This window comes from Polyodon spathula, chromosome 26 (genome assembly GCF_017654505.1).
Source record: "Polyodon spathula isolate WHYD16114869_AA chromosome 26, ASM1765450v1, whole genome shotgun sequence".
In the NCBI taxonomy this organism is placed as follows: domain Eukaryota; kingdom Metazoa; phylum Chordata; class Actinopteri; order Acipenseriformes; family Polyodontidae; genus Polyodon; species Polyodon spathula.
Window position 1 is genome coordinate 3,275,417 of NC_054559.1, and position 27,863 is coordinate 3,303,279.

A 27,863-nucleotide genomic window follows, 5' to 3' on the forward strand; every position below is an offset into this window, starting at 1 on the left:
GACATTATTAATTTTTTTTGTGTTGATCAGTGGCAACAACTCCTAATTAAATCCATTTTGATTCCATATTGTAACAAATAAAATGTGGAAAAGTCCAAGGGGGGTGAATAATTTTGAGAGCCACTATATATATATATATATATATATATATATATATATATATATATATATATATATATATATATATATATATATACAAAAAACATCTATATAGTACCTATTTTTTATTAATCATTAATCAAAATACAGCGCGATATAAATAATAAAGCCAGGAGATTTATGCTTGTGTACTAGGGATACGACTGTATACTTACGTGTGTTAACAAGAGTAGCGATTACGTTTAACAAGAGTAGCGATTTTTTTTTTTGTTTTTGTTTGTTAAAAAAAATTATTTTATATTATCATACGCTGAAACTAAAATGTGTTGCTTGGAAGCAGTAAAAAAAATGCTCTTTCATTTTCTCCTTTTTTTCAGATCACCTTGAAAACACACTCAAACAGTTGGTTCCACGCGGATTGATAGCAATGTTAACCTGGCCTGAGTTATCGAGATTAATTTTAACTTAAAAAAGAAAGTCTATGTTCTTGCAACAGGGTTAGCCCTCTAAATTATATCATGTTATCTCAGACCAAATAATTTAAACTAAACCTGGCTTTTAAAACTACTTTTGTGAAATAGGCCCCTGTGGTGGAGTGTCCCGCCCCTTTGTTTATTATTGTTTTGATTTATGTATTAATGTGATGTCGAAAGCCGTCCGATATTATTATTTGTTATTATTATTATGTATTGTTTGGCCGGACGAGCGAGATGCTGTCCGCCAGGTTATTGTTTTTATTTTTAAAAACCTTGTGAGGATGCGTGACTGATCAGCTACTGATTATATAACTAGCTGACAGTCATGCATCCCTATTTAATCTCATGCAGACTATGGCCGAGGGTTAATAAGGTAATTAATTAATAGCTAGTTAACTCCTCGGCCAGAATATAAAAGCCTGCAGCTGTCTGCGCTCAGGGGGGAGTGTCAGAGAGAGACGGAAGTCTGTGTGAAAGAGGATTAAAAACTAAGGAAACAATTGCTATATGTGCTGGCTAAAAACCAGCACAATACTTGTTGGTGCTGTTTATTTGTTTGGCCAACGCGCCTTTTTGTTTGTGTTGGTTTTGTTTAAATCTTATTTTCTGTTTATCATTTAATAAATATACTGCCATGTACTACCAGGTTTTCACCTGCCAGTCCTTGTTTTGAAGTCTGTGTTCTTCCGGGTCTGACGTCGCCACTACAAGCCATAGTGGTCACAACCCTGATGACTCGTTTTATCACCAAACTGCGATCCAAGTCATTATTTTATTACTATAACATCTCAAAAAGCTCAGCAAATGTCTGTGATATTCTTTGAACGTTAATGTGGAAGCAGCTATCTTTTTTTTTATGTCTGTGTTAGGTCTTTGGTGCAGGGCCTCTGTGTATTGCTCAGATCCTCCCCCTTTTTTTTCAGCTCCTATCGGTCTCAGCCATTGAAAGGTTTTCTCTGCTTTTTCCAGAGAAAAAATGACTAGAGACCTGTGCTTGATGTCTTTTTGATGATGTCGGACAGCATCCGGCATTGGACTGGAAAGTTAAAATTATAATGTCGGACCTAGTCCGACACAGGACCGCAAACTGTTAAACGTGTTCGCTGATAGTCAAGTAGCAATTGGTACTGTAGTCAGCGCAAGTGACCCACAAACATTTTAGAATTTTGGAAGCGTCCAATAAATGAAAGACGTAAAGAGGAAATAACGGAAAAAACTAATAGAATTCATTGCAAAAGACGTACGTCCAATTTCTATGTGAGTATGACCACTTAAAAAGTCAGCTTGTGTCTGGACATCGGTGACAATGGATGCTTACGTCATTGCTACTGCACATTATATAACTCAAGTCCAAGTATTGCAAACTGCAATTATGCCTGAAAGACACATTGCTGTAAATATTGCTCAACAGCTGAAGAATACTGTGTAGTCAGTAAAGACTAACCGTTGTTTTTAAGTTCAGGGGCAGAATTATATTAATTTAGCTTTGGTTTTGTTACCTAAGTTCAAAAAATCATCTAGGTCAGTTATTTATGTATGTATTTAATTACTATTTTGTATGGTAGCTATGGTACTGCACGTCAGTTTAAACTGAATATCTATTTTGTTTTTGTTTACTGTAATACTCAACTGTATATTCTTTCAACAATGCTCAAAATCTAGTGAGGTAAGGTGAATGTGAATAAATAATTATGTAGCTTAAATAATTCTGTGAAAATACATTAAATTTAACAAGTAATGCATTTGTGTTTCTTCGCTTTGTCTACGTGTTACTTTTCTGCTTTTGGTTCTCCATGCAGCACTACATTTGAAGTTTTACCCAGTCATTTTTTGTGTATTTTAGCAATGTTGCAAGCCGGTAATTCGTTTGTTTAACCCTTTGCGGGCTAGGACCAGGTCCGACATTACAATTTTCCCTTTCCGATTTGATGTCCAACATCATCAAAAAGACGTCAAGCACAGGTCTCTAGTCATTGTTTCTCTGGGAAAAGCAGAGAAAACCTTTCAATGGCTGAGTGAGACCTATAGGAGCCAAAAAAAGCCAAAAAAAAAAAAAAGGAGTGAATGTGAGCAATAGACAGAGGCCCTGCACCACAGAAATGGACAGAAAAAAAACAAGATAGCTGCTTCCACATCCAGCACTTAAAAAATACCACAGACTTATGCAGAGCTTTTTGAGATGTTATAGTTATAAAATAATGACTTGGATCACATTATTGAGGAGTTTGGTGTATAAAATGAGTGATCAGGAGAGGATTTATCAGTATGCACTACTATGAAGAGAGATGTGATAAATGCAGTGAACGAGGGGTGGGGCTTGGCTGGAGATGCAGTACTGACTGTCCTGTTGATATGTAGTGCCTTATAAACGTGTTCTACTGTGAAGAAAAATACCTTTAAACAGGGCTTGTGAAAATAAATTGGACCTGACATGCCTAACAGGTGCCGAATAAATGGACCGCTAAGGATTAAAGACTTAACATATCACACGCAACTGCATGTTACTTCTCAGCCTTATTTCTCAAATAAAAATGGAAGTCACTGTTTTTGACAAAGAGGAGATTATATGTAAGATGAAATATTCCTCTCTGGTGCATAAAAACTAAAGCACAGTGAAAATATATGCTTTTTTTTTCTGTGTGTGCTACTTCCTGACTAGTTCAAAAGTTCTAAAGTCCAAATTCCACCACCTCAAAGTGGCAGGAGGGTGAAACGGGTTCTCAAGACGAAGTACATCGGGGTTCCCTAACTCTGGCCGGTCCAACCATGCTGTGAAAGCTCGAGTAAAATACTCGGCCAAAGTTGGAAGGGGCACTCACTGAACCACATGGCCAGCATGGCGAGTTATGGCCAATGAATTTGCAGAGAACAAGAACTTATTCATTCATGAACACCTTGGAGAGGACCCAAAAGACTGAAGAAGGAAATTGACTACATACTCACTAAGATGAAGCACACAGTACAAGATGTCTCAGTACTAAACAATTTTAACGCAGGAAGTGACCCGAGACTTGTAAGATGCAAAATACACCAAAACACAGCAATGGAGAGAGCGAAACTTGTGATGACGAAATCCAACATGTAGAAACGCAACAGAAGCAACACCTGGTGTTTCAGCTTGAAAAGAAGAATAGATTCAGTGCTCTTCAAGATCTGCAAAAAGATGAAGCAATCGAGGTAAACAAAATCTATGAGGAAGTAACGCAAGTAATTGCAGAAACAATAAAAAACATTGCTGGAACACAGAGTACAAAATGCGACCAGAAGATCACGCAAGAGGTAAAATACCTTATGAAGAAAAGAAGGGAAATGAAACAAACAGCAGCTGTGAGGTCAAAGTTTGAATACAAGACAGTAAGAAGTCTGCAAGACAGTAAGAAAGTTGATTACTGAGGATACAAGGTTGTTCCAGCTGTAGGTTGGTAGAGAAAACGTGAACACAACCGAAGCATGATGAAAGCAAAACAAAGACTAATTGTCAGGTGGGGGGTGTCACAAAGACGGCCGGAGTCTGACCACCAGAAACAGGAAAATAAGCAAAGAGAGAGATGGATTTTGGTGGAGCTGAGTGCTTGCTTGCGCTCAGCATTTAATAAATAAACGGAAATACAGAAAATAAACGGTTGTAACAATACAAAAACAGGACACGGCAAACTCTGCAAAATAAATAGACAAACAAAACGGACTAAACAAAACATGGTGAGCAGATATTTTCCTACTACTACGACTACTATTATTATTCTTCTTATTATTATTATTCTTATTATTATTCGTATTACCTCCGTCTCCAATCCCGTTTGCCACTCTCCGAACACACAACCCCGAGTGGGTGAAAACATGCTGCTTTATGCAGCTGTACCAAGACTCGACTGCTAATCAGTCATTCAATTGGAGTCGTGGTACAACTGCACGTGAATTTATAAAGTGCAATTCCCCGTGCTCACATATTACTTTTTACTTGCACGTGAAGTGCTGTAAAATCCCGTGCCTAAATACAATTATACATTTTTAAACACACGTGAAACACAGACCCGTTTATATCCCGTGCACCAATGCCACACGCAACATATACAGAAAATACACACAGGGGCGGGTCACATATACCCCCCCCATGCAAAGCCACCTCCCCCCTTAAAAGCCCAAAAATCCAGCACAAAGTCCTGGGCCAGGACCGGAGGCTTCAAGGGGCCCACTGGTCGTAAGGCTGTCAGCAGCAATGTTGACAGCGGGGTGGCATACTCCTGCCACTCTTCTGCTGCTGGTGGCAATGCTGGCAGCTTCCCAGCTGACAGCGGAAATGCCGTCAGCAGAGACATTAATAGTCCCCAGTCTGGCTCCTCCAGCCGTAGTAGTCCTGGTAGCGGAAAGGCTGCTTGGGGGGTTGTCTCCTGACCTCCCCCCTTTCTTCGTAGCTGGCAGCTCCCCTTGGTGGGGCTCTGACCACAGTACTTCCGGCAGCGATGTGGAGCAACAGGTAGCCCCAGGCGATGCCAGGCAGGCATCCTTGGGCGAAGCGAAGCAGGGAGTCAGGACAAGCTGGGGTGTGGGTGTTGGCCCTCTTCACGGCCACTGCGGCCAGGCGATTCTTCCCCGTGCTTCCCTCAGCAGCCTATGCAAGGGCTGCTGAGGACCGCCAGCATCTAGTCCTGGTCCTTCTGGTGAAGGGAGAGGCAGCTCCTGCTCCTCTCCTCCTGATGATAATGGAGGCAGAGGCAGCTCCAGCTCCTCTCCTTGTGATGGTGGGGGAAGTGATACCAGCAGGCATTCATCCTCTGCTGGTGGAGGAAGTGATACCAGCAGGCATTCACCCTCTGCTGGTGGACGGGGACCCAGCAGGCATTCACCCTGTGCTGGTGGACAGGGACCCAGCAGGCATTGGCCCTCTGCTGGTGGAGGAGGCAGAGGCAGCTCCTGCTGCTCTGCTCCTTGCGGTGGAGGTGGCATAGGCAGAGGCAGCTCTTGCTGCTCTGCTCCTGCCGGTGGAGGTGGCGGAGGCATGCAGTCTCCTGGCGGCGGAGGTGGGAGTGGCGTGTCGTCTCCTGGCGGCGGAGGAGGGAGCGGCATGTAGTCTACCCTTATTACAGGGGACTGATGCGGCTCTCCCTCACTTGCAGGGGACTGGTGCGGCTCTCCCTCACTTGCAGCTGACTGGCACGGCTCTCCCTCACTTGCAGCGGACTGGCGCGGCTCTCCCTCACTTGGAGGGGAAGGTGATGGAGGCAGAGGAAGCACCTGCTCCTCTTCTCCAGGTCGTGACGGTAGGGGAAGTGATCCCAGCAGGAACTCAACCTCTATTGGTGGAGATGGGAACAGCTCCCTCTCGGGCTTTGGATCCCCGCGGTCCCCCCGTCTGGGTGCTGGAGACCCTACTACCTGGGCTGCTGTTCTATTTATAACTGTCTCCAGGTAGCAGAGGACCAACTCCACACCTTCCTTTAGGGAGTTTGGGGTGTGTTCCCTCTTGTATGCCTCCCATTGCTCCCTGTCCATCAGCCACAGGTCCCGGATGGCTGTGGGTATGGACAGTGCCTCCAGCCCAGCATTGTCCTGGATCCAGTCTCTCAGCCTGATGGCGTCTTCTGACATGCAGCTGTACCGAGACTTGACTGCTAATCTATCATTCAATTGGGGTCACGGTACAACTGCACGTGAATTAATAAAGTGCAATTCCCCGTGCTCACATATTACTTTTTACTTGCACATGAAGTGCTGTAAAATCCAGTGCCTAAATACAGTTATACATTTTTAAACACACGTGAAACAGACCCGTTTATATCCCGTGTACCAATGCCTATACACCAACATTTAACACACCACACGCAACATATACAGAAAATACACACAGGGGTGGGCACTTTGTTACAGGGGACAATGACAGATTTTAGCAATCAAACAAGAGTACGGGACTGTCATCAAGAACTGCAAATTGGTTTTGAGGAGAGTCGAAGACTTACAGAAAATTATATCAAGTTGAAAAGAGCAATGTAGCAGATAACGAAGACGGGACAGAAAAAACACAACCCGAGGAAGTTCCAGACGTTCTACCGGAAGAAGTGAAACATGCTATCAAACATATGAAGACAAGAAAGGCACCCGGAGAAGAGGGCATTGTGAAAATGAAGATTGACATTCTGAAAGAAAGAGGTGAAGAACTGACAAAAATACTGTTGCATATTTTTACAGATTTTGTATTAAGCAAAAGAAAATGCCAAACGACTGGAGCACATCAGTGATACTTTACATGAGAAAGGAGATAATGAAGACCTGAAGAACTACAGACCTATTAGCTTACTTCCTATAATCTACAACAATTTTACCAAGATACTCACCAACAGACTTCAAGATAAATTTGACTCTGCACAATCAAATGAGCAAGCAGGATTCAGGAGTGGATTTAGCACAATGGATCATCTTCAAATTGTATGGCAAGTGATTCAAACCAGCAATGAGTACGAACTACGGTCCTCTCAGCCTGGATGATGATTTACAGCTATGTGATTTATAGAAATTCAAGCAAATAAAAATATCCTGGAAACAAAAATCTCTGCTATGTTATGTCTGCTGAGAATTCCCGGAGCTGCTAGCGGATGGGAAAATCTGGAAAGTCCCTTCCAGAATTTAATGTTTCCTTGACAGTCTATCAACACTTGTTCTGTGAAAAACCTCCTCTCTTGTGGAATAAATTGTATTATTTTATGACACCCCATTGCTGCATTTTTCTTGTGTTAATAAGGGAAGCTTGAAGAATCTTTTGGATTGACTGAGGACAGAATTCATTCCATCTTCATTTCAAGTATTTTTAAGAAAAGGCTTAATAAGAAAATAAGAAAAAGAGGAAGCCATTCGGCCTGTTTATGATCGTCTGGTTCCTAGTGCAGTCGCCACTGCTTAGAATGGGCATGTTTGTGTTAATGTGATTCACCTGCAGTAAGTGATGGACGGTATAAACTCCCACAAAATAACCTGACATTCAAAATGTCCCCCAGTCACCAGTACAGTAATCAAAACAAACAAGCGTATATGTGGTTAAAAATCTTTATTAAGACACTTATTACACTAATAAAAAAGATGTATTAAACCGATGAAAGTAATAAAAAGTAAGTGCAAAGGCTCCTAAGTGGCACATCCTGTAAAGGCGCTGTGCATGAGTGGAGGATGCGTCCTATAGCCTGGACATTGCTAGTTCGAGTCTGGGCTATTCCATAGCCGACCGTGGATGGGAGATTCCAGGAGGCGGCACTCATTTGGCTGAGCGTCTCGGGGTGGGGGAGGGGGGGCTTAGGTCAGCAAGGGTGTCCTCGGCTCATCGCGTACCAGCGACCCCTGCGTTATCCTCCAGCTATGTAGCTCCTGGTTGTCTGGATGGTGAATCTGCAGTGTGTAAAAAAGAGGTCAGCTGACGGCACATGTTTCGGAGGACAGTATGTGTTCATCTTTGCCCTTCCGAGTCAGCGCAATGGTGGTAGCGGTGAGCTGAATCTAAATAATAATTGGGCATTTTCAAATTGGGAGAAAATAACAAAAAAATAATTGGCAACGACTATATTTAAAAAAAAAAAAAAAAAAAAAAAAAAAAAGTACAGTACAGGTAGGCTACATTACTGCAAATTGTTTCTAGCAAAAAACTCTGTGATATGCATCTGAATTGTCTGTTTTTGGAAGTATGGATGGCAAACTTTGTCAGCGTTTTCTAAAAAATCCCAATTCAGCAATTCGTGCTTCATAGCACGCCACAGTGTTAAAACCTCAGTATGCAAGCTTACATCATCGGTGTATGTTTCAGGCAAAGTGTCCTGGTCATACTTGCTGTTACAGTCAGTGCTGTTTTTTCAAACTGTAAACCCGACACTGTGTACAGCGATTAAATAGCCAAGGTACAGTACAGGGGTAATCGCTCAGTAACAAGGTCAAACAGCTGATTGATCGATCTGCCAAGCTTTTATTACAGTAAAGTGTTGCCATTTTTATTTAAATCTATGTGAATGGCAAGGTAACGAGGTGGAGTAATAAGAGCAATTACTACAGTAAGCAGTGCGTTTGTTATTGAAATCAATGCGAACGGCAAATGACAAACTCTTTTAGCCCGATATAAACTGCTCGAAATAGCCCTTGATGGTGCAAGTGGTGGATACTGTAGGTAATTGATCTCACATCTTCCAATCGGGCCTTAATAGATCCAAGTGATTCAGCAGCAAGAGCATCACTAGGTAACCCATTCCATCCCCTCATCACTCTGTCTGTGAAGAAGTGTCTCCTTCAGCAACATAGCTATGTAACCCATTCCGTCCCCTCATCACTCTCTGTGTGAAGAAGTGTCTCCTACAGCAACATGACTAGGTAACTCATTCCATACCCTCATCACTCTGTGTGTGAAGCAGTGTCTTCTTCAGCAATATGACTAGGTAACCCATTCCATACCCTCATCACTCTGTGTGTGAAGAAGTGTCTTCTTCAGCAACATGACTAGGTAACCCATTCCATCCTGTCATCACTCTCTGTGTGAAGAAGTGTCTCCTTCAGCAACATGACTAGGTAACCCATTCCATACCCTCATCACTCTGTGTGTGAAGAAGTGTTTTCTTCAGCAACATGACTAAGTAACCTATTCCACAACCTCTTTGTGAAGAAGTGTCTCCAAAGCAATAGGACAAAGTCTTTCTCCACGTAATTTCAAGCTGTGCTTCCTCTGGTCCTGGTTTCTATGCTGCGCTTAAAGTATTGGTTAAGGTTAACTATGTCAGCTGCTTTTAAAATTTTAAAGACTTCTATCATGTCCTCTCAATAGCTTAAACTATGTTACTGATTTCAGTTTCAAAGTGTTTGAATGGATTTCAAATGCTGAAATCAAATCTGGAATTTTCAGTTGTGAAATCAGATAATTCCAGCTAACAAAACAGGTCCATACATTTTCTCTGTTGTGCATATACATTAATTATATTGGTCCTAAATGTGCTATTTGGAAACATGATGGGGCGGATTTTGAGGAAACACAGTGAAAAAAGGGAAAGGATTTTGAGGAAACGCAGTAAAACGGGCAGTGTGCTTTAGGATTGCGCCATCCCCTTTATGTTGTGATTTTGAAGGGGGTTTGAGCTGGGTGCTGCTAAAATTCCTACAGTGATGACCAATGAAAAAATAGTGTTAGTCAGAAGCTGCTAGCAAATCAGGAGCATCTGACATTCCCTTTAAGAAAATAATAGCCCTAGCTATTGCCTTTGCTGTGACTGATTAACAAAAAGCGGCTTTGTTGCCATAACATTGTTTGTTAATGCAGTATTTAGAAATATTTACATTCATTGAACAATTTTGGCATAGTGACTGCAGGGTTTCATTCATAATCATTGTTTTTATACTTCAAGCTTTTGTAGGATAGAGCAGAATTGCTCAAAGCTAACATGCAGGTCAGACCACACTCCTAATGTTATGTTGACCACCACAGACAGAAAAAGATTGGGCAAAGTATCACCAACATTGTATTTCAAAGCAAAGGCAGTTTGCAGCGTGTTTTTTCATCAAGATCAGAGGGAACACACACTTTGCCCTTGTGTTAGAGGTTTGCCCCGTTCTCAAAAATAGATATCAGGTAGGGCTGTATTGTAAGGTTCGTTCGCTACTCAGGAATTCAAAGGTAGTTTTAACTGGCGTTTTTTTTTTTCCTTTTTTTTCCCCGTTTTTTTCTCTGTTAAAGGAAACAGTTTGAATACCATAAACAGACATTAAATGTCACTTGCATGCAAAATTTGATCTTTCGATTTGTATATTGCATATTACTAATAAAACAAAAGTTGTTGTATTAAAATCCATTACCAACGTAGCAACTCTGTGGCACTGCTGCCATGCATGGGCGGGGAGAGGGGGGGTTACGAGAGAAGTGCTATGGTAGTATAAGTATGAAACACTAACACCATTCATTTTAATTCTGAAAACTGAGCACCATTCCATCACTCGCCCCAACCCCCCAACTGAAGTACGCTAATTGTAAGATCCCCACTGGAACAGCAGCTACCATAATTTTACTGAGTGTAGATCTCACACTAAATGTTTCAATCACAATATGTTGTGATAAAGAAATTTGCAGCTATTATATGCAGTGTCCAAAAAAAAGTGAGAGTCCCGGGTATGGATTATGAGTTGACAGGTCTGATAAACCTGTATAAGAAGCTTCAAATCTAGTGTGGGATCATTTTTGTCTTTACCTAAATGAAAGAAGAAAGTAGATTGATGTATCACTTGTCATTTGTAAAATATGCTGCAAAAAAATTAACTTCACCCTCTGCCTGCTATCTGCTGGTAAAACAATTCAATTAGGCTAGCAAGCTGACATATATTTTATTTTCAAAGAAGAGCGCCATTGTAGCTGAATTTAGTGCCAGGGACTGGGTTCTTCCTTCCCATCCCCCAAATGCAGTAGTGCCACAGTACTGTGTATAATGTCATAGAAGGAAGGTACATTGTGATGTAATCTGAGGGTTAGTAAAGACTGCAAGAAAGGAGTGCTCAGTGAAGCTTGATCTCACATTGACAGCTTGTGACGTAGCTGGCTGCCTGAGCATGCAGCAGTGTTGTGAGAATCTATAAAAGCTGCATGCACGTCATTGTTATTATTGCAGGGGCTGATGCTCATTGCTGACCCGACTGTGGCGCATTTCCTTTGCACTCAGAAGGGGAGAGCTCTCTTGTGAATAGCCAGGTTGAATGATGTTGTGCTCCTGTGGATTATCTCCCGTCTATTCTAACAGCAGTTGAGATAGCTCGTTGTCATGACAACAAATGACTTGTGATGTGTTTACTTGCGAGGTCTGAACGAGGATTCAATGTCTGGTTTGTTTGATAGTTGCTATCCAAGAGGCTTAGGAGAGCAGCAGCATTATTCTCATTATTAGCCTTTATTATTTTTAAAGTCCAACAGGCTATGCAGGATGTCTTCTCGTGAGCTGGGTGTTTTAACAGGGATTCCTTAGTTCAGTAATGGCAGGAGCATTTCAGACACATACACCTGTGCGTGACAGAGCTACTGAGACAGTGGCTTGCTGTAGGAGTAAGAGTTAGCTAGAAGACCTGGAGGAGGCTACTGAATGGCATGGTAATTATTATTATTATTATTGTTATTATTAATGTTGTTGAAATACAGTACATTACAGAGGCGTTTGATTCATGCAGTAATCTGTGTTTTGAGTTTCATTGCCATTCGTCATTGCTCATATTCTTTGTACAGAAATAACTGTTAATCGTGAATCAATTCGGGTTGCTTTTGATCCATTGTCTTGTGTGTTTCTTAGCCATTCTATACCGACACTGGTGGAGTAGTGAGTCTGGGCTTCTTCCTCATACCCATGCAGGTGTTTTGTATTAAGGACAGTAACACAGTGGGTCAGCATTATGTGTAAAATATGCTTATTGCACAGAAGTGAGATAGAAGTGTGCTAGTCTACGAGCTTCGGACCAGTTCAAACCCATCCTAATCAGTAGAATTGTGCTAGTTTTAATTTAACAGACACCTAGTATGTTTGTTATTTGGAGTGTAAATCAAATCCAGTATTTTTTTATCCTTAATTCATATTCAGTTAGAACAATACAGAGGGCTTAAACAGCAGCCGATATGAAAAATTTACAGTTGATACACTAATGTCATGATAAGTATATGCAGGTCACGATACAAATTGTGATATGATATGTACAGTATCACGATGATAGATAATAGGATCAAATGATCATTTAATGATGCACTGTTTTGCTAAAATAAAATAGTTAGGGAGAGTATGTATTCATACCAACTCTAAAACACACTGTTCTTCATTCACATTTTGTTGTGCTTTTAAAACATATCATGTACAGAAATGATCATGGTTAGTCCTAGAAGAATCGTTACACCGCTAATAGACACTATATAAACCGTGCTCAATCTGTGCAGAGGGTGTTAAGTAATATCATTTTGACACCAATTTAAGTTAAAATTAAGATTCTTGCTTTTATTCCCATTTTAGGAAGAATGCAAACAAATTTTGGCTCGCCAGAAGTCCAACTCGCAGTCCGATTCTCACGACGATGAGATTTCACCCCCACCCCCCAATCCCGTAGTGAAGGCCCGTCGCAGAAGAGGGGGGGTCAGTGCTGAGGTGTATACTGAAGAAGATGCCGTGTCTTATGTGAGAAAGGTAACCTGCATGCACGTGGCCCACTGCTTGGTAACGTAATTGGTCATGACGATTTGGAGTAAAGAGCTTTGAGAATCTAGCACATAATCTTGTATTGCTGTGAACAATTGCCCAACAATTGTCAAGAATATTTGTGTTCAGAAAGACATTGGATGTAAAGTTTGAGTTTGGGGTTGCATTACAGTATGACACATAAAATATGTTATTAAGGCTGTTTTTTTTTTCCAAGGTTATCACAGATGTCATGGTTTCTATGAAATTTACCTATTGCCGTGTAATATGTAGTTCCCCATGAGAATTCACATTGTCTCCTCTTTAAAAAAATATGCAAATGTTTTAATGAGCAATACATCTCACAAGTGCTGTGGTACCACATATGATCCACTTATTAGCAATGCAGAATGGCTGGGTATGACATTCTCTCTTCATTTTAACCTCCAAAATAGGTTTCTGGATAAGGATTGCCAAGGACAACACTACACTGAATATTGTATTGCCTTGTTAGTCACCACTCAGGAAAATCATTTTCTAAGTAAAATAGAGAACAGATGCTCCACTTAGTCATTTAGCATTGGTAGTAAATGGATCAAATTGCTCATCAGTGTTTTAAAGAGAAGCCAATTATCTGTTCAGAGATACCAAGATATTTAGTGAGTCTGAGTAAGGCTAACAGGCAAAACATTTGCCATGCCATTTTACTCTTTTCCCAGACAAAGGAGAACATTATGAAGTACTGCTCTACTTCCTTAAAATATTTGTAAAATGGAGACGATTATCTATTTAGAAATACCAATATATGTAGTAAGGGGACCAAGTGACAAGAAATAAGCAATACAATCCCCATCCCAGTCGTTCTCTAATCAGTGGCTATTTCAATTATTTGTGTCCATACTGTACAAAGTTTTTAACATGTGGCACACACCAGTCTCTCCTTAGCTCTACTGTGACCCCTGCTGGCAGTGGCACTCTATGCATGGTGTGCTTGGAGCTAGGGATGGGTTGGTTTACTGTGGTTTAGGTACATTACAGCATTAATACCATTCCTTTTATTCTACACCTCAATTATCATAATTCCTTTATACAACGATTAACACATTCTCCATCTGAAAACACGCTTCTTTTAAATCAAGCGATGGTGCTTGCAGCCTTATCAAAGTGTCTGAGGAAGATATTTTTGTGAACTGATACTGTATTTTGATAATGGATTTGAAGGAAACTGCCAACGACTTAGAATACACGTTACAATTGCTGCCTTACCCAGAGCTTGCTGTGCTGGCTGCTCTTGGCTGCTATCTTTCTGACATCACACCCAGCTTTTAGAGAAACACCTTCTCCAAACTTTGCAGCATAGCACACATTTTCAATGTGTTATATTTACATTTGAACATAAGAACATAAGAACATAAGAAAGTTTACAAACAAGAGGAGGCCATTCGACCCATCTTGCTCGTTTGGTTGTTAGTAGCTTATTAATCCCAGAATCTCATCAAGCAGCTTCTTGAAGGATCCCAGGGTGTCAGCTTCAACAACATTACTGGGGAGTTGATTCCAGACCCTCACGATTCTCTGTGTAAAAAAGTGCCTCCTATTTTCTGTCCTGAATGCCCCTTTGTCTAATCTCCATTTGTGACCCCTGGTCCTAGTTTCTTTTTTCAGGTCAAAAGAGTCCCTTAGGTCGACATTGTCAATACCTTTTAGAATTTTGAATGCTTGAATTAGGTCGCCGTGTAGTCTTCTTTGTTCAAGACTGAACAGATTCAATTCTTTTAGCTTGTCTGCATAGGACATGCCTTTTAAACCCGGAATAATTCTGGTCGCTCTTCTTTGCACTCTTTCTAGAGCAGCAGTATATTTTTTATAGCAAGGTGACCAGAACTGAACACAATATTCAAGATGAGGTCTTACTAATGCATTGTACAGTTTTAACATTACTTCCCTTGATTTAAATTCAACACTTTTCACAATGTATCCGAGCGTCTTGTTGGCCTTTTTTATAGCTTCCCCACATTGTCTAGATGAAGACATTTCTGAGTCAACAAAAACTCCTAGGTCTTTTTCATAAATACCTTTTCCAATTTCAATATCTCCCATATGATATTTATAATGCACATTTTAATTTCCTGCGTGCAGTACCTTACACTTTTCTCTATTAAATGTCATTTGCCATGTGTCTGCCCAGTTCTGAATCTTGTCTAGATCATTTTGAATGACCTTTGCTGCTGTAACAATGTTTGCCACTCCCCCTATTTTTGTGTCATCTGGAAATTTACATTTCTAAAGTAGACAAATCTAAATGTAAAACTAAATTTACATTCCTTGGATTACATTGTCTGGATTATCAATGTAAGTTTAATGTAATTGATTAACATTAACTTTATTGTAAAATTATACATCACTTGTCACAGATTTAGTACATTATGTTTGTTTAAATTATTTAATTAATATAGCGTTGATAAGGCTGTTCACGGCTTAATTGTATAATGATAAAATGTCGTTCACAGCCGCAGCCAGCCTCCCGCAGTAACAGATTTCTGTGGGTGTTGAGTGACGTCTACAGCACATCTCCGCGATTCTGTGCAGCACTGTGCAGAACTGTGGAAATTTGCGCTATAAGAACTCAATTAAAATTAGCACAGACTCACCACTGCAGCAGGATAGCCTACTTATTGTCAATGTAGTTTTGTTTGAAGAAGTTATAATGTTATTCCAATTTTTTTAGGTAAGAGAAGAAACGCCACATGTGTAATAATCATTGGAAGCTTAAGTGTGCAATGTCGTGACGTGTAGCTATAAATCCAATAACATGTTTTAGTATTAAAATATATATTTTTCTGCTATACATATTTTATTTATCCAGTTAAAAAAATAAACAACTCATCTCCGCTTTTAAATAATAACCTGTGGTACATGTTTGTGTTTTAAGCGTAAGACCGATAATTTCCCAATTCTATTTATGTATGTATTTATTTAATTTTATACGTTGAATGTTTTAAAAAACTACAGCACCACGTCATTTTGAGCAAATAATAGATCATAATACAGTTGTAGAATAACATTGAGAGTGTACAACTTTATTTTTTTTTTTTAATTGTTTGTCTTTTTAAAAAAGACATAAAATACTAAATATCAAATGTTTAAATCATTCTATGAAAGGAAGCATGATTTGTTGTTTTTATTTTTGTGAATTACAGTAATTTAAGTGATTTAAATTAATCGTTCTTCATTTAACTTGCATGATGTACTGTATACCATGATAATAAGGTTGCTATGGTATTTTTTTTTAACGGTTATCATACCGTGCAAATTTTATACCGTCCCATCCCTACTTGCAGCTCTGTCTTTGATCAGCTGAAAGATGCGCAGTTGGTGACAGTGATTCTGTGCAAACTGCCTGCTTCCGTATTGAGAGCAGCCACTCATAATCAGGTAGCATTAACTTTTTGCTGTAAGTAGATCAGATTCAACTTGACTAAATGAAGTGGTGGGATTTGCAAATCATTGCGTGGCAAGAATTCAAATGAAAGTTGTCTCTAAAAAAAGTGCACAGAAGAACAGCAGTCATACAATAAAATGTGACTTTAAAGTAATTGCAGTTAACAAAATAATTCCATATGTCTTACTTATTTGTCTCTTCCATCAGCTACATAGTAGAGGTCTTCGCAGGCCCAAAATTACAAACCCAATCCAACCTGAAACTGTCATCGTTTTAACCCCACCAGACCTGAACCTGAAGTAATAGTAGAGCCAGATCCAACCCTGTTGTGTGAAATTTAATTACTTTAAATTTAAAAGGAAGTTGATGTGGAAGTAAATAAGACAATTACTTCACAGAGTAATTTTAAAAGGTCCTTTATTATTTCACACACACACACACACGCAGTTACATACACAGATGATATACTGCGAATAACGATATCCCTAACGGGACACAACCCAACAAGGTTACATACAAAGATTATAATAATCACAGATCAATACAATCCATGAGACGCAACTGAACTAATTCTTACCCTTCCAAACGGATCGGGAGAGCCCTTCGACCCTGGTAAGAGAAAGCAGCTGTCTCCAAGAAATTACCGAGCAGGACTGCGCGCTAATCCTCACGGCTGACTCTCATCAGAGCAGGGGAGAACCCCGTCCTTTATAACTTACCAAGTTAGGCTTTTGCATGCGAGAGAGTAATTGGCCAGATCACTCCCTCGAGGCTCGGCCCTCTGAATAAACCATCCCTATCCCTAGAACATTCTAACAAAAACAAGTTATATAAACGTGACAAAAACAAGTTATATAAGATACGGGTTATTATAGGGCAAGGGCACAGATGAACTCGAATGCATTTCTAGAACTTTCTAGAACACACTTTTTTTTTTATTACAAACCCGAACTGAAGAATAATGGTTCATGTGCTTTTCGGGCTTTCTCCATAATGAGTGCTATCCCAACAATGTAAGCTATACATGGCCGTAGAAACACAGTTTGGGTACAGGTCGAGTCTCTGGGTTCCCCAGACGTCATGAAGACGTCTACCACATAACCACACATGCAGTTTTTATTTATTTATTTATTTATATTTTTTTATTATAGAGGAAATTCTGTAATGCACTTACTGGGTTTTTTACTGGAGGTCTGTGGCCCCCTAGGGGGCTTTGAGGGGGTTTCAAGGGGTCCTCGAGAAATAAACCAGAGAATGTGTTCATTTCCCTGCATGCTTATGATACACTTAAACCTATTGCTTCAGCATATCATGAGCATGCGCAGAAATTAACACATTCTCAGGGTACCTAAGGTGTAGTAGAGTGATTTCAGCGGGGGCATGACAGATTACAAAGCACAGGAAAAATTGCTAGAAACAAACACAAAATACCAGATTAATATACACATGTAATTTGACCATCAGCATCAAAACAACAAAACCCACAAAGTGATGATACAGAACTCCCTTCAACAAGTTAAATGATGAGATTGATTTGACAATGCTGTGTGCCATTGAAATTGTAAAGGAAATGTTTGAAGAACAGAAGGCCAAGGAACTGTCAAAAATACTGATGTCAAATGACACTGTCAAATGACACTGTCAAACGACGGATCGTTTTTATGTCAGTTTCGCAGTGCATTGATCTGCTGCATGATGATGATTTTGCTATACAACTTGCTGAATCCACAGTCTTTTCTAAAATGCCCCATTTACTTGCTGTGGGAGTGTGTCAGGGTGAAAGCCTGTGTGTTGTGCTGTGTATATATGTAAATAGTGATTGTTACAGTGTAGGGGAGTTTGTGAACCGTATTCCCTATCAAGTATGAAATGTAACCATTACCTAATATGTATGTATCCTTAAAACTGTGATGACCTGAATAAGATATATCAAAGCTGCACGTAGTGCCTGTGACGCAGTCGAGCTCATCCCTGAGGGCATAAAAGACTGCTGACACAAACATTGTCATCATTTTTCTTTTCACTGACCTGAAAGCAAGAGAGATTGATGAACAAGTAAGTATCTTACTTATATCTGAATTTGTTTTGCTTGTGTAATTACACTGTTAATGCAATTTATTGTACTTATATTAATTACTACTTTCACGTATTGTACACTCAACTGTGGTTTTCGTTTGTCCCATAGTGGCCTTGTGCCCCGCATGAAGCTGCTGAGTTGAAGTTTTAAAAATAAAAATGTTTTTTTTTGTTACGAAAATTACACTAAAGTAACGATAAGTAAATTGTTACTGTGTTAGGTGAGAAAAATTATTTATCTGTGTGTATTTTTTCAGTTTTTTTCACAGAAATACCAGCACAGCTGCTGGGCTCAACAGTCTTGCTTTTGGCCGAGATGCGTGCGTTGGTTTTTCTCCCCCTCCTGCTTCCCACATAAGAGGAAGAGAAAGCGCCACTGATCTCAGAGATCTGAGAGCTCTGAGCATCTGGATAAGCTCTGGGCAGCAATCTCCCAGCAGGGCAACATGTTAGCTGAGCTACTGCGTGAGTGCACCACTCCACCTACTCCCAGTTTGCCTTTAGAGCAACAAGAAGTAGTGCAAGCAGAATGACAGCAGGAAGACCTGCTGTCTATCATCTCCTCTTAGGAGATGGCCGATCAGGAGTTCCCCTCTGAGGAGATGGCCGATCAGGAGTTCCCCTCTGAGGAGATGGCCGATCAGGAGTTCCCTTCTGAGGAGATGGCCGATCAGGAGTTCCCCTCTGAGGAGGGGGACTCGGATAGCGCCACAGACCCCTGGGTGCTCAACACTGTGCAAACTGGTTACTCGCTCCAGTTCCAACACTGCTCCCCTCCTTCCGGGGAGTGACAATAACAACTGTCATGGACCCACAAGCTGCCATTCAGGTGGCTCAGGAGGTAGCAGCTCTGCTGCGAAAGCGGCCATTTGCATTGTAGACCCCTCCAACTACTACAGGTATTTTCTGGTGCCAAGAAGGGACGGCAGCCTCAGACCAATCGTCGATCTTGCACAGGTAAACCTGTATCTGAGTCGGAGACGGTGCAAGATGCTGACTTTGCAGCGGCTGTTGCAGCTCAACAGACCAGGCGACTGGTTTACCATGGCGGACCTGAAGGACGCCTAATTTCACATCCCCATAAAACCAGTGTACGGGAAGTACCTGAGGTTAACCTTTTAGTTCTCTGTTCTGCCATTCGGCCTCTCTCTAGCTCCACGCGTATTTTCAAAGTGCATGTGGGCTATACTGGCCCCGTTGACACTCAGAGGCATCAGGATCCTTAACTATCTGGACGATTGGCTCATTTGCGCTGAGTCTCCGGCACAGGCACATGAACACACAGAGCTTGTTACCAACCACGTACATCAGTTGGGCCTGTAGGTGTGTTATGCAAAGAGCCAATTAGTGCCCATCCAGATAGTTACCTATCTAGGGGTGCACCTGGACTCAGGGTTCATGTTGGCCACCCTGTCAGATGACAAAGTGTGAGAATAACTGCTTTCCTAGAACTGTTTCAGCTCGGCAGGGCATTACCATTAGTGGCTTTCCACAGGCTTCTGTACCTGATGGCAGCAGCATCCAACAGCCTTCCACTGGGTTTCCCCCTGTAGGCTTGGTTCAACCACACGGCTTGTCAGCCTGTGTTGAATTGCAACCTCATGTTGACCTGTCCTTGCAGAACTTTTTGGAACAGGTTCGGGGTAAACACATGCGCATTCGTACAGACAACACGTCTGTAGGGTCCTACATCAACTACCAGGGTGATTTGCAGTCACCCAGTCTCTACTGTGTGGCCCACAAGCTTCCGCTGTGGGCACAACAGAACCTCCCCTCATTCCCTGGCAGTTCACCTGCCTAGGGTGATCAATTGCGCTGCAGACCTCCTCTCGAGGAGGGGCCCCAGCGGTGCAGAACGGAGACTCCATCCTGAGGCCGTGAGCCTCATTTGGGAGAGACTCAGGAGAGCAGAGGTAGACCTCTTTGCCTCCCAGGAGTTGGCACACTGTGGTTCTTCATAAAAGGAGATGGGAGACCTCTAGGGTTAGACGCACTGGCACACCTGTGGCCAGCACATCTACTCTATGCGTTTCCTCCTCTCGCACTGCTCCCGCTATGTCTGGAGAACATCAGACAGGACCGGGCCAGGGTGCTCCTAATAGCCCCATACTGGCCAGGAGAATTTGATTCTCCCTGATGGAGCTCCTGAGCAGCCAGCCATGGGAACTGCCGATGCGTCGCAACCTGCTCAGTTAAGCACATGGCTTACTTTGTGGCACCCCAACCCATCGAGTCTATGGGTCTGGGTCTGGCCCCTGAACGGCTGCATTTGAGCCATCTGCGATTATCGAACAAGGTGACTGACACCCTAGAAAATGCCAGAGCAGCCTCTACCCGTTCCCAATATGGGAATAAGTGGGGTGTATTCCAGGCATGGTGCTTGTCTCATGGTTTCGAACCCAGGACATGCCCCACGCAGTTACACTGCAATTCTATACATGACCTTTTTGATGAGGGGAAATCCCCCTCTACTCTAAAGGTCTATTTGGCAGCCACCTCGGTTACCCTTGGTACTAACCATGCTTTTTTGCTGAAGACCATGTCTACTTTTCATGTTAAGCTGTCGGTGGATTTGGAGGCTTTACATCCCCCCCCATTCCGGGAGCATCAGCTCCTATACACTTTGTCCTGTGCGGGCACTAGCGATTTATGTGGACAGAACACAGAGTTGGAGGCAGTCTGAACAATTTATTTTCGGTTAGGATTCCAAATCCCATGGAAAAGCCCTATCTTAGCAGAAGCTGTCTAAATATATTACAGACACGGTCAAGACTGCCTATGAGCAAGCCAACTTGCCCGCTCCACTTCTTGGGCTTTGTTCCAGGGTGCATCTATCAGAGACATTTGCGATGCAGCAGTGTGGGCTACTCTGCATACTTTTACGCGGTTCCTTCTGCTAAATGTCGTGGATCACAAATCCCTGACTTTGGAACAAGAGTTTTAAGGGCGGCCTCAGGGTCGACCCTTACAACATAAACAGAAGTGAGTTCTGTCCTAGCTACTTGTAATGGGGTTCCTAATGGTAACACGCAAGGTAGCCTTTGGCTCAGCCTTGTATCCATCCGGTTGATCTGCAATGTGGCCTTGCGACAGCTTTGGTATTCATACCCATTAGGTAATGATTACATGTCGTACTTGATAGGGAACGTTTGGTTATTATCATAACCTTGGTTCCCTAAAATAGAAGTGTAACCATTAACCTTTAAGGTCGCTGTGTCCATATTGCAGCAGACTTGAACGAAAAATGATGACAGTGTTTGTGTCAGCAGTCTTTTATGCCCTTCAGGGGCAGGGTTGACTGCGTCACAGACACTACATGTAGCTTTGATAGATCTTATTCAGGTTATCATGGTCTTTAAGGATACATACACATTAGGTAATATTAGGTAATGGTTACATGTCTATTTCAGGGAACCAAGGTTATGATAATAACCCAATTTTTTACTGAAAGCAGCGGCTCGGTGTACAACTGCAGTTTTTTAGATATATATTTTTTTTGTTCAGCTGTTTGTGTGTTCCTGTGTTTGGTTTGTTTGTTTTATTATGTACAGTGCTTTAAACCTGAAGCTTTCTTGTCTCTGAGTCTTCTTCCTGTTAGAAACAGCCTTGTTAGTGACACTACCCTGTCACACTCACCTATGTTCAGTATGTGTGAAATAAGGAAATAAAGGAAGACTTATTGTTTTGCATAGAGTCTGACAATATTTTCACTTAACCATGTGTAGTACCAAATAAAATACAATTTACTGTAACATGTGTTTCAGTCCAAACTGCACATTAGAGAGGTGTTACAACCTGTAATAGTTACAGAATTTTTGTGTTAGCTCCCATCACTTTAAAGACTTTCTTGTGTTCTAGCTTTCTGTTTTCTGTGTAAGAGCCCCTTGCAGCTGTTCCACAGGGGAGGTGACAGTGCTAGGTTTTGAGTTGTGTTTTGTGCTGTTTCCATCTGACATCTGAACTGATTTAAACCATTGTTTTAACTGGGGTTCTTCATTGGAACACCATGATACCTGTTTCTCCACTTTCAGTTTCTGAGTAGTTTCTGAGCTGAGCAGATAGCAAGCTGTGATTGAGTGGGGCAGAGATACTGCAGTATTTTGTGAGTCTCTGAAAAATGAACGGTGAAAAGAAGCAAGCCTAGATATAACTGAATTGTGCCAGGATGGTCTTTGATGGTCTACTTAATTACAGACCCAGAACTGAAATGGCTATCATAGCCCCCTCTTGAAACAATAATGTTTGATCAATTTCTTACAGGTAATACCAAAGGACTACAAAACTATGACTGCACTGGCCAAGGCAATTTCCAAAAATGTACTCTTTGCACATCTTGATGACAATGAAAGAAGGTAAGAAAATTGCAGATTTGAAGCTATCCCACCATTTTTGCTTACATGTAATTAGGAGTGAAATGACACGTATGACGAAGTGCAGGTTGCAGTATGCTATGTATCACGATATATAGTATGTGATGGTCCTGATTGGCAACTATAAGATCAAGTGATCATTTAAAATGAGTTTGGTCTTATACAAAAAATACATACCTCTATTTCGATACAGTGTATCGAGTAAAGAAAGTTTCATCGATAAGATAGTAAAAGTAGTAAGATGAAAAGTAGTAAGATGAACATGACAGCAACCATCAAAACTCTTCCAGGAATCAAAGCCAAAAAAAGAACACAGATACATAAACATCATAGTTCAGAGTGGAATATTGTAGTTTTTAGAAGAAAATAGCAGTGATAGTGAGGAGGATCAAGCATTATTTATGATTGTACTGAAACTCGCGTCCGATTAGAACGGGTTACTGTGTACGAGCCGTCTTTTAATTCAATAACAAGGACTTGGGCTTCAAATTGTCACATTGGGCTTATTTACAAATGAAGCAGAGACTATAAGTCATGTCCTTTGATCCTTTACTAATTAGGTGCCACTATACCATATCTCTTGGAACACCTCGGGTTCCCTTCCTGTCTGTGTCTCTGTTTTTTTGTTCTGTTACATCTGAAAAATCAGAGCCAAGAACTGGTAAACAAAAGCTCTTAGCTTGGACAGTGACATTTCAAATGATCTGAAGCAGGTAGGGGGTATACTGGGACAATATTAATACTAATTCTAATGGTGGGACAAATATTAAAATATTTGAAAAAACACTGCTTGAAATGGATTTGCATAAATACAGGATTTATGAATATTTATATACCTTCAACAATTGAGCACCAGACATTATCAAATACAGCATTTAATAATATATATTTTTATTCAACTCTGTTTTACCCCTGATGTATTTATTACCTATACAAAATTACTTGTTTGACTTAAAATGTCAAATAACTGGGATTTGAAAATTGATAGAGGCCTGTGTAACAGTTTTAAGTTGTAAATGTATTATGTTGAAAAATGGTTAATTACAATCTAATCGATAATCCGCATTTTAAATGCAATCTAATAGATGACCTTCATTTTCAATACAATCTAATCGATAACCTTCATTTTCAATACAATCTAGATAACCTGCGTTTTAATATTTTTTGACATTTTTTTAGGATACACCAATCAGATGTTTGTATTCGCTGGAAATGACAAAAATGCTATTGTTATTTACTGCCTCACCAGAAGTTACGACACAGTTTCAAAAATGGCAAATGGAAAAGATCTGTGTGATATGTGAGATTTAATATAGTAAAAAAAAAACTGGTGACTTTTTTTTTTCTCCTTCATTTTACAACGCCATTTCCAGGTTTGTTTTATTTGAAGTGTTTAAAGTAAAATTTCAGTTTTTGTTTGCTTGTTCAGCTACAAAAAGGCACAAGCAAACCTCATGTTAATGCTTTATGAAAACATGTTGATGGCCACAGTTTACTGTGAAGAAATGGCAATGGCAAGGAATGAAAAAAAAATAAATACGGTGTCCGGCATCCTTTATTTTGCAGTTAATTCACTGGGGTAAAGTAAGGCCTACACAACTTTTATTCTTTACTCCTGGGATATTTTTCTACTTTAACATGTTACATATTGTAAGGTCTTGCTGTAAAAAATGCACACACACGGGGCCAAAGCCACTCCCCCTGCTGCAATGCTGTATCTGCATGTGTTCAGAGCAATATAATGGCTTTTATTACTTTTTGAAAAACGAACAAATATTTAAATTGAGCGAATATCCGAACATGAAAATCCTGTGTTCACCCCAGCACTCATTTTAATTATAGTCTAATAGATAACCTGCATTTTAATTACAATTTAATAGAGCTAATGTATTTAAATAAAATATTTAGTACATACTTACAAAGCTATCTCTAGTTAATTTACACAACGAGTTCATCAATGGTTGGTTTTGTGTCTGTTTTTTGTATAACTGAATGAAAGTTGCTGAAGCGGTTTATGTTTATCATGTATCAAGACATTAGCATTTTAGCATTTTTTTCTTAGACAAATCAAGGTTTTAACACTTCCTGATCGCATATCAGTTTATGTCTGGAGATTATGCTTAAAGCTTGTGGTGTCTATTACCATCTAAAGATGATACACTTCTTGCATTTCTGCTTTACTTCTTGTGCGGTAACACAGAACAGCCCTAAACATAAATAAACTGCCAAGTTCATTTTAAGCTTCATGGTCTGTTAATGTTTTCAACCCAAATATTAGTAAAACTCTTCAGTGACATGTTGCTACATTGAAAGACACAAAGTAATATCAGTGTCAAGTGAAGACAAGGTTAGAACACATGACCCAGGTTGTATTCTCTATAATCATTCTAGTTACTGTGTGCTTATGTCATTGTGATGACAACCTGTTGGGTCATAGAAAGGGCAGATAAATCAAGCTCAAGACTTTGAGAACTATACTAGGAGGGGATAGGACCTTTTTGCAGGAGACTTTAAAAAGAACCCATAGATAAATAACTGGAAACTCAATGATGTTTTCTAGTAGCGTCCACTCAGATAAATATTCAGATTTCTATTTGCAATGTAGGTTATAAATGATATTCTACAAAACTAAGCACAGTTCAAAGAAGAGAAACTCTCCTTTCATTACTGCAAATGACTAGGAAAAGATGCTAAGGGTCGAATGCACCAACGTGGATTAAATAAAACTAATAAGTTTAGTGCTGTGGCAAAGTGATTGATTGTGTACAGGTGCAGGAGTGATGCAGTGCATTCAGCAGTGCTCGTGGTGGGTGATACAAGTTTATGCATGATAAAAGTGAAGTGCTGTTCTGGGTTTTGTGCTGTCCCTTAGCGACAGCTCCGGAATGTGTTAGCTGTCTAATAATTACAAACGAACAATTATAGACAAACAAAACAAAACACTCATGGTACTTTTTAATCACTGGGTCTCTCACGGGTCCTTACAGGTTTAAATGCTCAAACCAAAACAAAGAAACAGATTCCAATTCTCCGTCCCCTTTTATGCTGTCACACATGACCACTTGGAAACGAGTGCAACCGCCTCTCCAATCTACGGCTGCCATGTTATTTCCCTTCCGGGTCAATGCATTATTGCAATTGAGTCTCGCCCCCTTTCAGGCTGGCCAACTTCCATTGAACCCTGGGAAAGAACTTTCAGACCAGCCCGTCCAAGGAACTCTGTTCTCGTTGCTTAGGACCCTCACAGGTCGGGAGGGAGATTTACAACCAAGAATCATTGTGTTTCTGTTACAAGTGCTAATCTCAGGTTAGTTGATCTGGGGATGTTTTCAATCACAGTTACATTGCACCACAAAAGTTTAAACCTGGAATAGTAAATCTTGGATAAAGCTGCTCAGCCTAGATTTCTGATTAAAGAAAACATAAGAAAACATTCCATTCTATTAGTTTTACCCATTATACACTATTTCACTGCTCCGATGGTGATTTAAATGAATTATCAAAAAGGTGAGAGCATAGGCCTGTGGCAGGCAGGGCCCTGCTTGTAAATAGTGTACTTTGCATATTGGTGGTGGTGGTTGGCATGGATGGGGTTAATATGGATGAAAATGTGGCTGGAGCCTTAATTGAATGATTCATGGTTAAGGCTTCAGCCATATGGTATTTAAGGAGGGGAAATCCTTTGTTGGGTGAGTGTACACTGTGAGTGTTTGCTATTATTATATTTAAACTTTGTAGTGAAGGCTAATGCTCAGCCTACAACGGCATGTAGGCATTTTGGTTATTTTGTTTTTGTGTTTGGTTCATAGTGTTTGTGACTGGTTTTGTTAAACCTTTTTAATTTGCTCTGTGAGCAATGTTTTTTTGTATGACCTTTTTAGTTGTTTTTTTGTTTAATTAAAAATAAGCACCTGTCTGCATCTGTGTCAACTTCCTGATCTGGACGTCACTGTTCGAGCCAGCCTGTCACAGCCCCACATGGAGCCTGCAGCTTTCCTAAAATCTTTAACCGGATCTCTAGTTCTGCCGACTGGGTTGTCCTGCATTAATCATGGATATCAATTAACTGTAAGAATAGCTTAGTTTTATTATTATATTTTGGTGCAAAGTGTTTATAGGCTACCTGTTCTTCAAAAATGTAGTACTAGAGGCGCAAAACAATTATATCCCTAAAGTAGACAAATCTAAATGTAAAACTAAATTGCCAAAATGGTTTAATAGATCAATTAAAAAAAATATTCAGCGAAAAAAGGCACTTTACAGAGCATTAAAAAAGGACCAAAAAGAAAGTACACAGAACGAGTACACGGAACTGCAAACGCAAGTCAAAAAGGAAGTTAGAAAGGCCAAGAGAGAAATAGAAATGAACATTGCTAAGGGGGCTAAAACCAATTCCAAAATGTTTTTCCAATATTACAACAGCAAGAGAACATTCAAAGAGGAGATTAAATGTTTAAGAAATACAAATGGCAAAATCGTAGATGAAGAAAAAAAATAGCAAATATATTAAATGATTACTTTTCACAAGTTTTTACAAAGGAAGATACTGACAACATGCCCCACATGTCATCCAGTTCCTATCCAGTTTTAAATAACTTTAGCATAACTGAGGCAGAAGTGTTAAAGGAACTAGGAGCTCTTAAAATAAACAAATCCCCTGGGCCGGATGAGATCCTCCCAGTAGTACTCAAAGAAATGAAAGAAGTAATTTACAAACCGCTAACCAAGATCATGCAGCAGTCTCTTGCCACAGGGGTGGTACCGACAGACTGGAAAATTGCAAACGTAATACCGATCCACAAAAAGGGAAACAAAACTGAACCAGGTAACTACAGACCAGTAAGCCTGACTTCTATTATATGCAAACTTATGGAAACTATAATAAGATCCAAAATGGAAAATTACCTATATGGTAACAGGGTCCTGGGAGACAGTCAACATGGTTTTAGGAAAGGGAGATCGTGTCTAACTAACTTGCTTGATTTTTTTGAGGATGCAACATCGATAATGGATAATTGCAAAGCATATGACATGGTTTATTTAGATTTCCAGAAAGCTTTTGACAAAGTCCCGCACAAAAGATTAATTCTCAAACTGAACGCAGTTGGGATTCAAGGAAACACATGTACATGGATTAGGGAGTGGTTAACATGTAGAAAACAGAAAGTACTGATTAGAGGAAAAACCCCAGAATGGAGTGTGGTAACCAGCTGTGTACCACAGGGATCAGTATTAGGTCCTCTGCTATTCCTAA

At 40.3% G+C, this 27,863-nt stretch overlaps 1 protein-coding gene across 3 annotated transcripts in view; it reads left to right on the forward strand.

Annotated features, from left to right (window-relative positions):
• LOC121300936 (cAMP-dependent protein kinase type I-beta regulatory subunit) overlaps window positions 1–27,863 on the forward strand; it is a 197,317-nt gene that overhangs the window by 52,042 nt on the left and 117,412 nt on the right. For 2 of the 3 annotated variants that reach the window (XM_041229937.1, XM_041229938.1), the window contains exons 3-4: window positions 12,560–12,730; window positions 22,500–22,591. In XM_041229937.1, the coding sequence (XP_041085871.1) occupies window positions 12,560–12,730; window positions 22,500–22,591 (263 nt within the window). Of the gene's footprint in view, window positions 1–11,224; window positions 11,659–12,559; window positions 12,731–22,499; window positions 22,592–27,863 lie in introns of those variants that run through there. The other variant, XM_041229940.1, reaches the window with a different exon arrangement.